The sequence below is a fragment of the Triticum aestivum genome, chromosome 1D (genome assembly GCF_018294505.1).
Source record: "Triticum aestivum cultivar Chinese Spring chromosome 1D, IWGSC CS RefSeq v2.1, whole genome shotgun sequence".
Taxonomy (NCBI): Eukaryota; Viridiplantae; Streptophyta; class Magnoliopsida; order Poales; family Poaceae; genus Triticum; species Triticum aestivum.
In genome coordinates this window covers 22,922,584-22,935,200 of record NC_057796.1, presented here as the reverse complement: position 1 = coordinate 22,935,200, position 12,617 = coordinate 22,922,584, and the positions used below count along the sequence as shown (strand labels likewise).

Here is a 12,617-nt window from a genome sequence, read left to right as displayed (position 1 = left end):
AGTTCACGAACTAAAAGATTTACACAGAAATTGAAAAATTGTTCACAGATTTAAAAAATGTTCATGGATATTAAAAAATGTTTGCCAATTTTTTTAGAGAGTTCAGTAATAAAAAGATGTTCAGGAATTTTAAAAATGTCCATGCCCTACCTAGTACCTAGGTGTCACAACCTTCCTGATGATGAACGGATATAGTGGTGGCTGGCGGCTCTGCTCACACATGTGTTCCACTTCTCATTCTATCTGAAAGTTCCGTTGGAAAGATGTGGAGAGACAAGCGCATTCTAAGAGGCCATAGCAGAGGCACAATGGTACTAGAATACACAGCTGGAATCTTGATTGCATTTTCATCAGGTGGTCAGACGAAGATCAGCGTTAATACTCAAATTATTTCTCATGCTGTCCCAAAATTCAAAGCAAGTGTTGTGTATCTGGCTTTGTTCGAATGAAAAACCATTTCTAGCTGAATGCACAAGTGTTTGCATCGAATGCCCCATCCTATAATTAACCAAGTTATCTAACTTCCTTAAACTTGCTTGTTTCGACGGATGGTAAGAGGAAGATCAGTGATCATGTCACGATTAAAGTACGCCTCTTGGATGGTCGAGCTGTCAATGGGCGGATAGCATATTATGTTTCGTATTATGGTATTGTTGTTGTCAGCGTCAAGCGTTTGCCTGTTCATGATGGGGTGCATCTCATTCTTGATCAGGGGACAGAGGTTGAGTCTAGTAGCTAGTGAGGTTGTATCGCTATGGCGTTGTTTCAGTTTAGAAAAGAGTTCAGAAGATTTAAAGCACAAAAGTGGGCAACTGACTGGAACTCTAGATGGTACAGCCCACAAGCTTATGTTTAGCTCATGCTAAATCACTATAGAAAGGATTGAGGTCCAGTCATTTATTGACATGGGAAATTGTTGGCATGAACTGCTATGGTAGTCAAATGACTGCTGACCTACCACAGAAAGTGGTTACTCCTTGCCTTTTGAGGAACATAATTTAAAATGCGTATATTATTCTGGGATATTCAGGTTTAGAATTAAGCAAGGGGGTGACAGTACAAGAGAAAGTAACACGAGCAAGATAAATGAATCTTCTAGAACTGGTAACTTATATTTGGATGGTTTCTATGCTATGCCCCACAGACGGAAAAGTATCTAAAAGAAAATGTAAAAACGTACGTTTACTGCAAGCCAGATTTGCTACAGGAGGACATGTATATGGTCAACACTTTTGAAGAGATGTTGAAAGGCGATATGTAGACCTAACTCGGCAAAGATGTTGCCTCAAATTTTTTTGGAAGTGTTATCCCACCGAATTCGTTCAATCGTGATATAAGGTTTTTTTCATGTGTGTTTTTAAGAGGCTAGAGTGAATGCTCCCATACTAATATTCCGAGTTTCATCTACGAGGGGACTCTTCCGATTAACAGCTCTCATCATTCGTGATGGTTGGTGAGCTGTTTTAGCACGACGACTTCCCATCTATCTACTTCAACAAATTCTACCACGACAAGATTTGACCGGCTTTGGTGATGGAGGGGTCAGGACGAGGACGCGCCTTCGGTTCGCTCTAGTGCTCCTAGTCGTTGAATGTTGGACCTTGTTAAAAAAAACTCTTACAAGATGGAAAATTTTGAAAGAGTGTATCATGTGCTTCATTTATTTCTAAGTGGACCATGACAATTGGAGTACCACAGTGCTTTTGGATCAGAATATTTTCTCCATGACGCTGTAAAGGCTGTGTCGGCTGCCAGCGCAAATAGCACGACCCAAAACAGTTGCATGGGGACGACCGAGTTCTTTTTAAAATGGCCCAAGTTGGATCGGTCACCTCAACACATGAACCAACCAACGCCTAAAAACAACGAGTCCTGGATCCACTGCCCGCGCACCTCAGCAACATGGTGAGCAAGCACCTCAAACCCCTCTACCAGCTGGTCGTGAACAACTTCCGCATCGTCGTCGTGGCACCAGTCACAGCCGTCGTCCTTCTCCGCAATGCCGCGCCACTCGGCCCCGACGAGCTGCTCTCCCGGCTCCATGGGCTGCGGCAGGTCCATGTCTTCCTAGCCGTCTTCCTACCGTTCGCCATAGCCACCCTCTACCTCATGCGCCGCCCCCGTAGCGTGTACCTCGTGGACTACGCCTGCTGCCGGCCTAAATCCAATTGCCGAGTATCCATAGCCTCCTTCATCGAGAGCGCCCGTCTGTCGCCGTACATCGACGACGGCACCTTCCATTTCATGACGCGCATGCTCCAGCGCTCGGGCCTGGGCGACCAGACCTACCTCCACCCTTCGCTGCACCACATCCCGCCGCACTGCTGCCTGAGCGAAAGCCGCGACGAGGCGGAGCAGATCATCTTCGCGACCGTCGACGACCTGCTCGCCAAGACGGGCATAAGTCCCGCAGCGATCGACATACTCGTCACCAACTGCAGCGGCTTCACCCCGACGCCGAGCTTCACCGACATCATCGTGAACAAGTACAAGCTCCGAGGAGACATCCGGAACGTGAACATGTCCGGGATGGGGTGCAGCGCTGGGGTGATCTCCCTCGATGTGGCGAGGAGCCTCCTGCAAGCGGCGCCGCGGGGCGCGCACGCCCTGGTGGTGTCCATGGAGGTTACCTCCTTTATATACTACACCGGACCAGACCGGACGATGCTGCTGCCAGGTGCGCTCTTCCGGATGGGCGCGGCGGCGGTGCTGCTGTCCACATCCAGGGCCAAGTCCCGGCTCCGTCTCACGCACATCGTGCGAACGCTCAACGCCGCCAAGGACAGAGCCTACCTGTGCGCGTCGCTCAAGGAGGACGAGCATGGAGAGACGGGGATATACCTGTCCAAGGACCTCGTGCCCGTTGCCGGAGAAACACTCAAGGCCAACATCGCCGCTTTAGGGTCCGTTGTCCTCCCGCCGTCCGAGAAGCTGCTCTTTGCGCTATCCTTCATCGCCCGGAAGGCACTGGGCAGGAGGATCAAGCTGTACGTGCCTGATTTCCACATGGCCTTCGAGCACTTCTGTGTCCATTCCGGCGGCCGGGCGGTGATCGATGCGGTGCAGACCAGCCTGTGCCTGTCGGATGAGAACGTTGAGCCATCGCGGATGACGCTTCATCGGTTTGGGAACACGTCCAGCAGCTCGCTGTGGTACGAGCTGGCGTATATCGAGGCCAAGGGACGGATGCGGAAGGGTGACCGCGTGTGGATGGTCGGCTTCGGCTCTGGCTTCAAGTGCAACAGTGCCGTGTGGGAATGCATTAGGTCGCCCAGCGACGTGACCACTCTTGGCGCGCCTTGGGCTGATTCCATTCATCAGTACCCTGTGAAGATCTAGAAAGTACTCCCTCTGTAAAGAAATGTGTTTAGATCACTGCTTTAATGATCTAAATGTTCTTATATTTCTTTACGGAGGGAGTAATAAGCAGGCTAAAGCGATGGTGCATGTACAAGAGTATGACCGAGTCCGACCAATCATATCCTTTGATTGTTCATGCTATAATATTTCAAGAATGTATTTTTGCTATACTATTCATGGCATTGTATGACAAAAGATTTGAGCTCCTTAATGCCGGGAGAGTAGACTTTCATTTGCCTAGGGTTCTTCCCTATATGTTGTAACTCTTAACTTCTTCTCTATTAATGTTGTAACATGATGTCTTCTGTCCAAGTGTGAAAAGTAGTGCCACTGCGAAGGTACGTTCAGGTAGCCCACCCCCCTACCCCCGCCCATCCGTTTGCATTTACTGAACAAATAGCAAGTAACTGCCTCATTTGCAACCCCTCCTCCGTGGCATGTTATTCTGCCCCATCTAAGCCCATGTATTACTTACTTTGAGCTCCTAGATTTACTGAGATGAACACAATGCATAATTTTTCCAGCTTCACCAAGTGAAGTATGTAAAAGGATAGAGAGAAGATAATTGACGTAATGCATTGGATGTATTATTGAGTCTCAAGGGCGAGTATATATTAAGTACAAGACTTGAAGAAAAGACGCCTCCTAGAGACAAGATGGAAACAATTCCTATCTAATCCCGGACAATCTCTAAATACCAAATATATCTTTAACAACGTAGAAAGAACATAAAACTTCTAAGCAGCTAGCTCATGGTTGATGTAGACTAACACGGCCAGTCCGTCGTGCTTCTTCCCCTACACCCCCGCCTTGGCTTCTTCTCGTTGTTGATGTCGCTGCTACTGTCGGGCGTCTGCGGTTTCTTCCTCTTTTAGGACTCAGATTGTATATAATCAAATCAACACGAGCATACTCAGCCCCCGCGGGCGCCATACTCTGCCACGGACGACCACTACTTGCAGGGGGAGAACGTCGATGGGTTGACCATCCATTGTTGTGGGGAACGCGTGCCGCGTATCACGATCGCTAGCGAGAACGACCATGAGCTGCTGGCCAGTGTTGATGTCCCGAATGTTTGTTGGCAACCACAAGACGCAAACTTTTGCTTCTTGGGTGGTACATAGAACATTGTTCACAGTAGCCGCTACCGGCACAATGACATCCACGATTATGAGCTCCGTTTTAGCCAAACGCGGTGAGCTGACACTAAGCTCCGGTCTAGAGGTACTTGACCAGCATCATGTCAGGCAACAAGGTGACCGACGAGCATGCCGGACTTATCGATCAAAGGCAGGGCGGAGCAAGGATTTGGGCATGGGGGAGGGGGGACCATCACACCCCATTTATGTATATTATAAGACACTGATAAAATCCCAGCAGGTGTATCTTTTGTAATAGTTGTACATTAATTGGTGTATGACAAAACAACACATGTTTTACAACACTTTTTTAACTTTTTAACTTTGTAAATACAATTAATCTAAAGAACTCCTGCTTTGAAGCAAGTGACTTGGAAAAAGGATTCTTTGTTCCTATTTTTATCTAGGAAGTATAGATAAAATCTAAAAACCTGAATTAATTAGATTTCTACCATCTAGTAAACACAACAACTGCTACTAACCAAAGGATTACTACACACTTGAGAACAGCAGATAATGAATTACTATACCTTTCAAATCAATCTAGTGGTGAGTTCCTTGGAGCATGGCATGGCGGCTTACGGTGAGCCAGCAACGGTGAACAGCGGACAGCGGCAGTCATCACGGCATCACGGCTTGCCCTTGTTTTGACGCTGGAGAAGGAAACGCAACGTTCGCCGCCGGTAGCCGCTTCCGAACGTTGGCTGATCGCGGGAATCGAGCGGCGGAGATATTAGGATCGAATCCTCTAGGGCTCAGGCCTCGATCACTTAACTGTATAGGTGAAGACGATCGTGCAGCAATTAGCCATTTATAACTCTCGTGTCTGTTGGGCTTTGGGCCATGATGTAATACGGATTTTTAATCTAATGGCCGTAATAAATTACCATAGCATAAATCTAGGACAGTTGGTACTGGCCTGTACATAAATTTATAACCCGCATTAGCTGCAGCCGGCTCTCCGGACGGACGTTGCGTTCCTGTGGGCGGTCCATCCGGCGGTGATCGGCAGCACCGACAGCGATGACGGCCCTTGTGACCCACTGAGACAGGCTTGTCCGACGTGCTCTCCGATGTTGCTGGCATGGTCACCATCGTCGCTGCACCACATAGTAAGTGTTTGAAATATATGAGCCAAACAAAAAATTACTTCGTTAAATTTAGGAGATTAGTTAGAAACGAGCATTTTTCAGTGGAGCAAAAGTACTCCTCCAAAGCATACTCGGTCGTTTGCTCCTCTAAATTTTAGGGAATCGGCTAGATATGCCCTCAAAGAGATAGCCATTGCTTGATTTCAGAGTACAAAACGCCCCAAAGACAACCATGCATGGAGCATGGTCGTACCAACAGAAAGAGCTGATCTTTGAAAACGATATGAACAACCATGGTACATGTCCCCAGAACAAAGAGCATTGCCGTGGACATGCTTGATTCTAACCAATAACAAGCATCCATCATTTGCCATTCCTAAACGACATCTGTATGTGCCATTACTTCCCCACCAACTTGAGAATCCTGGCTTGTGCGAACCCTTTTAACACCCCTACAATGAGTAGCTTCTGTACGGACTTTATGGACCATGAATGTGGACCTTTCCCCACCCTTTGCCGGTACCAAGATGCTGATGTCGCCCGCCTGCACTTGGTAGTCGCATACAAAGTCCAACCAGTTACCCGCAAGCATGCACATTTCTTTTCCTACGAAGAATCTCCGCGCCACTTCTAGTTCTTGCCCAGCATCTCAAAGTGTCCAGCTGCAGCTAATGCGGGTTCCTTCGAAATGATCTGGTTAAATGTGCATGAGATGAGATGTTATTACAAACCAAACGAGAAAAGGAGAAGGCATGGGAATCGAGAGGCTCTAGATGCCAATTTTCATGAACCAAACCTAATGGTAACTCATCAAATAGGATTTAGGAGCGATTACTATCAGACTAAAGACGAATTGGAGTATCAGTTTAAAGAGAAAGAGAGGAAGAGATAGACAGGAAAGAGGAACAAGGCACTAGGTTCATCTCTGATTGAGTCCAACCCCATCTCTCCTCACATTACAAAGGCCTCAGCCCCTCATCTGGTCGCAGACAGCAGTTCACTACAGTTCGGGGCCTTCACTTCGGTGGTCGTTTGCTTGGCCATTGTCGATGTAGAGGTCTGGCCTCGAAGCGGCCCTTTGGCTGCGACAGTCCCGCCGACGCACTCATGCCAAGTGCTAGAGAAGGGGACACGACCATCAATGCCTCGGTGGAGGGCTGCTAGCATAATCATGCGGTGGGGGAAGTTGCACTGAATCAGGTAGTATATATGTCACAGGAGTCAGGACAAAATAGGCACGTAACGAGGCACAACGGTCTGTGGTTATCCATCGGCAGAGTAGTGTCCGGCAGTCCTGCAAAGGAGTTACAATCTGTGTCTTCAGACCAACATGGTCATCCACGATCGCTGGAGCGGCCGGTACAGGAGAAGCACTCCCTTCGGTGAGCGGCGCTAGTCGTACAACTGCCTGCTCCCATGAAATGTCTCGACCATGCTTTACCGATGGTTGCGACGGTTGTGCTCGCGTCGCCGGCTGCCCCTAGGAGGTAGTCATTGTCGGCATGTTGGACGCAACCTCCTGGACTGCTGCTGCTGCTGGCCATATGGTGCTGATTGGATATTCGCTGCTGTTAGCGACGTCGCCTGCACACGGTCGTGTACCTTCTTGTGTTTATGATTCCTCTCATTCCAATGGATGAGACTCTAGACATGAATTATCCTCTCCAAGCTTGGTTTCTCTCCCTTGTATTTATGTTAGCTAGCTATATGGTATTGCATGGATGGTATGAGAAGAGATGTTGAAAACAAGCAATCCTACAAACTCTTATATCATGAGCATTTGAGTAAGCATTGCATGCTCTAGCACGCAAAGGAAAATGTTGTATGACATTAATTCAATATAAGATTCCTACTCTATCTACTATCATTGAAGGCATATCATAAGTTCATTTGTTGAGGGAATTTACGAGTCCTGTATCAAACCGTGTGAATGGAACTGCACCCCAATGATGCTCTGATCGATGATGCCACATGTATGTAGTTGGAGGTAATTAATATCATATATTGTCCATCAAAGACACTCCCCACCTTTTTGGACAACCAGGTGATTACCCGCGTGTTGCGGCGGGAATTTGAAGATTATTTTTAGATGTATTATGTATGAAGAAAATGATCTTAATCCAGAGCTACTATTTTAATGAAGAAATATTTCATACTTGCAGTATGTGTGACAAAGAGTATGCATATATATGGTTTACATGCCGTTGCAAAATAGAGTTATTGGATACTAACATGGCACACTTGATGAAGTGAAAAGCCGCATGTTGATAGAATTAGGCTTAGTGCGGATACGATTTATGAATAACAGATATAAGAGCATCTTTCCAATAGATGATGTAAAATAGGACATCAAATTGTGCTACTACCTCTGGAAAAAAATTATACATACCTAAGAGAACCACCCCACTAACCTAGAGCAGTTTTAACATGGTCCCTCTTACCCCCTCTTTTCACATGAGAGGTAAGAGTATAAAATAGATCTTAGCCGTTGATCTCATTGATGAGTGGCTTGATTAACTCTTACCTTCTTACCTCACATGTAAAAAGAGGAGGTAAGAGGGGCCATGTTAAAATTTGCCACTAACCTATCCTATATACCTATAAGAGAACCACCCCACTAACCTATTTATCTAAGCATGCAGCATATCCAAATAATCAAATGGCCCCGCATGTGAAAATGCTTCCCCACTTAACTCTTCTCATGCATGCATAGCCTGCCATGCGCTTATATTTTTGCTTTTGATTTTCCTCGCACCATCCCGCGCGTTAAACTCTCACCACATCCCCGATTCACAATGCCAGGACAGCACCGTGCACGAACCCAATGTCTTGACATGGGCTATCGTAGGAAAGTTTCGGGCTCTATAGCTGGCCGCTTTGGTTCAGAAATGGGCTCAGCCAGCTGCTTTAGTTTCGTGGTGGGAGCAAATGCCGTTTTGGATGCTCCAAGCCCATGAGGGAAAATAGCTCATGTCAATCAACATTGCTTGGAGTTTATCTTCACCATGGCGTACTTTCTGGCCGATACGATCTGTGCTTCCTAGGCAGCCGCCGCCACTACCATTTCGGCGCGACGACCCAAACTCCCCCGGCAAGTAGCCGTCGTTCACCCTTCTGCTGCCGCGACGGATTATCCCACTGCTGGTCGCAGCCGCTAACCCATCGGCCGCAGTGGCCAACAGCCGCCGCTGACCTTTTGGTCGACACGGCCAACGCTCCCCCGGCCAGACACCACTGCTAGCCTTTCCGCCGAATCACAAATGTGCATTAACTCCAACTTATTTGTCATATACTCCCTTCCTGTATAACTGTCTCCACTACCCCTTCCACCAATCCACCGTTCCACCTTCACGACTGCATGCTCTCCCGGCCACACTGCACATTAAACGGAAGCGTGCACCACAACATTCATGATTCATCGACCCCTCATTATCTCTCCCTCCACTACATAAGTCTTGGCATCTAATGTCTTCTCTTCTCCCCTCCCCGGTCATGAATCCAACTCTGATGGTCTAGATCCCAACTTCACCTTCTACCCTCGACGACCTCTTTTGCCATCCGCCCGTCACTCCATCCCTAATGTATGATGACGTTTAGCTCCATGCAGAATCCTCGGGAACGACTGTGGGACTGTCGTTGTTGCGCTGGAACAGGTTGCATGACCCAGAATCCCAGATCCAGTCAAAGTCGTTAGATGCACCATACATGCTCCGTTCTACATAATCTCAACATCAAGTGAGTATGGTGCATCTCATGCATGCACGTTTGCAACATCACAGCTACATATGAGTAGTTGATTCATTCCTGCGCATTATACCATTACAATTTTGTTGTTCTTTGTTTTTTCTACATCTATACGTTCTCGGTCTAAAGTTATCTAGGCTTACCCGGTTACCCCATATTGCAGCTTTCATCTGAATTAGCAGACTTAGAGCAGGTAAGGTGCTCTTGCTACGTTGAATCATCTCTACGAATTTGGTTGGATGGGATTGAGTACCACATCTATTTTTTATTGGCAATGCTGATACCCATGGTCCAATGTATTCATGTTGTATGAGTATTATATTTTCAATTCTTTTGGATCTATGTGTGTGCGTCCAGGTTGATTTCCCCCACGAAGGTCTCTGCTCAGTGCTCCCCAAGAGGATAACATAATGTAGCTGCAGCTAAGAGGATTATCAACCTCTTTTAGTTATGTTATGAAATCACATGAAAAAGTTATTCCTTTACTCTTCCTAGGGAATATGGCGACTCATGTTTGGTGATGCAACCGGTCAAGTTTTGCATAGTTTACATATGATTCGTGTGAATGGATATGAGAAACCTTACCATGAATAATAGTATTCTACTATCTCCATTCTGTAACACTTGAAAGCATTAGATGTCTGGCTATACGTCTACAGGGAGTACTTGCGTACCATATTTCTTTGTCCGAGATTCAAATTGGGTTGAGTAAATATGTACTTGAGGCTTTTGCGATCGGTGAATATTTGGCACCGCTTGCCGATGAGATAATGCCTCTAGATTTTTAAGGCATGCACAACTGCTGCTAACTCCAAGTCATGAGTATGATAGTTTCCTTCATGTGGCCGTAGCTGTCTGGATGCATAGGCTACGACCTTGCCATCTTGCATGAGCACGCACCCTATGCCTCTTTTGGATGCGTCACAATATATGTCAAAGCTTCGATAAATATCTGGAAGCGCCAACACAGGTGCTGGATTATCAGTGCATGGTGTTCTATCACGAAACTGCATAATACTCACAAGAAATGGAAAAAAAAGATCAAACACTGTTAAAACGGTGTATGCTGCAAACACAAACTGTAGAGGCAAGAAGGTGGAGAAAACAACATACATGAAGTATCCCAAATGTGACAAACCTGAAATGTTGACGATGCAGGTCGGCGATCGCCCCAAACTGAAAATCATCATTAGAAACATGGCTGATTCTGGGCACCGAGCAGTTAATTTCGTGGAATACAATTCGCCCTCTTGAGAGATTCAATTGATCCACATAAGCAATGAAAAAATAGAGATTGAAGCAAGATCCATACATATAAAATTATAAACATTGTTGGTGAAAGAAAAGGTGGCACTCAAAAGGATGGCAAGAATATTTCTATAAACTATGTTTTTGGGAGGATAACCCCGACATCTGCATCCGGCCATTCACATGGCCATAAATTATTTATTATTCAAAATCTAGTAGCCTTGCCATAGACAACCACTAACCATATGGTAAATTACTGAAACAAATCGAGAAGTACGCAACTCCTAGGCGAATTCTTTAAGAAGGAATCACGGCACGTGCACCAATGATGTCGAGTCCAACTCTAGAACGATTTGGGATTTCATACCCAAAGTCAAGCTTCAAGCCACCATCTTCGGCAAGGAAATGACTCACGCACACGTCAATATAGCCTGATCAAAGATAGTGTTCCAACAGAGTGCAGAGTGCGCATGTCACTAGTAGAAAACAGGGCTTTGGTTCGGGCCTGGCCAGCCCATTAGTCCCGGTTCAGTCACGAACTGGGACCCATGGGGCATACGTCCCGGTTCGTGAGCCCAGGGGGCCGGCCGGGGCCTCGTGCGCATTGGTCCCGGTTTGTCTGGACCCATTGGTCCCGGTTCCTGGCACGGACCGGGACATATGGGCCTCGCTCCTGGCCCACGTACATTGGTCCCGGTTCGTGGCTCGAACCGGGACAGAAGGGGGAGCTTTAGTTCCGGTTCCAGCCAGGAACCAGGACAAATGAGTTGCCTATATATACCCCATCGCGTAGCAGAGCACTCCACAGTGCTCTGTTTTTTCTGCCGGCGAGGGGAGGGCATTTGGGTGCTCTAGCTCCCCTCCTATGCACATGAGGTGTTCGATGAAATGCCCGAGCCACACTAGTTATGCTTTCTCCTCTTGAAGCTCGACCTCCAAGCTCCATTTTCCCAGAGATTTGCATAGGTTTAGCGTTCCGTCACGTCACGTCCCCGTCTTCACCGCCGTCGATCACCCGCGCCGATCTCGTCGTCGGCACCACCGTGGTGGGCCTCTTGTTCTTATCTTCTTTCTGGAAAAAAAAGAATTCTTACTTTGATAGATACTTGTCTAATTTTCTTACTTTTATTATTGCTTGTTATTATATAGTGCGATGGTTTTGGTATCCGCCCCCGTCGGCCCTTGTCCTGTCTATGATTCGGATGTGGTATATACTATCTTTTTATAACTATTTGGTTCATTTATTGTTTATGACAATTATGCCGACCAATGTGAAATAGATCTTATTTTTGTAGGAGGTGGTTGAACCAGAAATTCCAACCGACCCTATTGTCGAGAGGTTAAATTTAGTTGAAGAAGAAAACAATTACTTGAAGGAAAAAATAAAAAAATTGAGGAGGAGAAGATGATATTGGAGTTGCATGTTGCGGATGTCGTCGATAATCACAAGATCAAGATGGATGCAATGCGGTTGAAGATTAGAAAGATTAGAAAATATGTCATTCATACCGAGGCTCGGTATCATTATGCCATTGGATCAATTGTTACCTCGGTTGTGATTATGATCGCATTTGTTGCATTGAAAGGTTTTACATAGTTTCAATGTATGGTTTAACTAGATGCTCTTTTGAGCTATATGTTGTTCAATAAGAACTATGTATGTACTTTGTTTTTAATGTGATGATGAACTTCTATTAATTTGGTCACTTATCTATCCATGTGAATCTGTAATGGTTTTTGACACACATAATTATATATAATGCATGCAGTGCATCCAGCTTTTGCCGTAACCCTCTCAAATTTTTAGCACATGCTATGTGGGTGAAATGATGATACCATGCCAACTTTCAACCTTTTCAGAGTTCATCTGTAGTGCTTTTCAATTTCAGGGTCATTTAGCTCAAAAAATCAGTAACTGCATGAAAAATAACAAATGAAGTAAGAAAGGGTTGAAAATTGATGATGTGGCTTTGAATGGTGCATTTTGAACACACAAAAAGTCTGGATTTCAAATAAGTTCAAGAAAATGAAGTCC

The 12,617-nt window shown here is 46.1% G+C and overlaps 1 protein-coding gene across 1 annotated transcript; it reads left to right on the top strand.

Annotated features, from left to right (window-relative positions):
- Positions 1 to 1,848: 1,848 nt before the first annotated feature.
- LOC123163769 (3-ketoacyl-CoA synthase 5-like) lies at positions 1,849 to 3,665 on the top strand. Its single transcript, XM_044581156.1, has one exon. The coding sequence runs from the start codon at positions 1,903 to 1,905 to the stop codon at positions 3,337 to 3,339; it is 1,437 nt and encodes a 478-aa protein (XP_044437091.1). The 5' UTR covers positions 1,849 to 1,902; the 3' UTR covers positions 3,340 to 3,665.
- Positions 3,666 to 12,617: the final 8,952 nt, after the last annotated feature.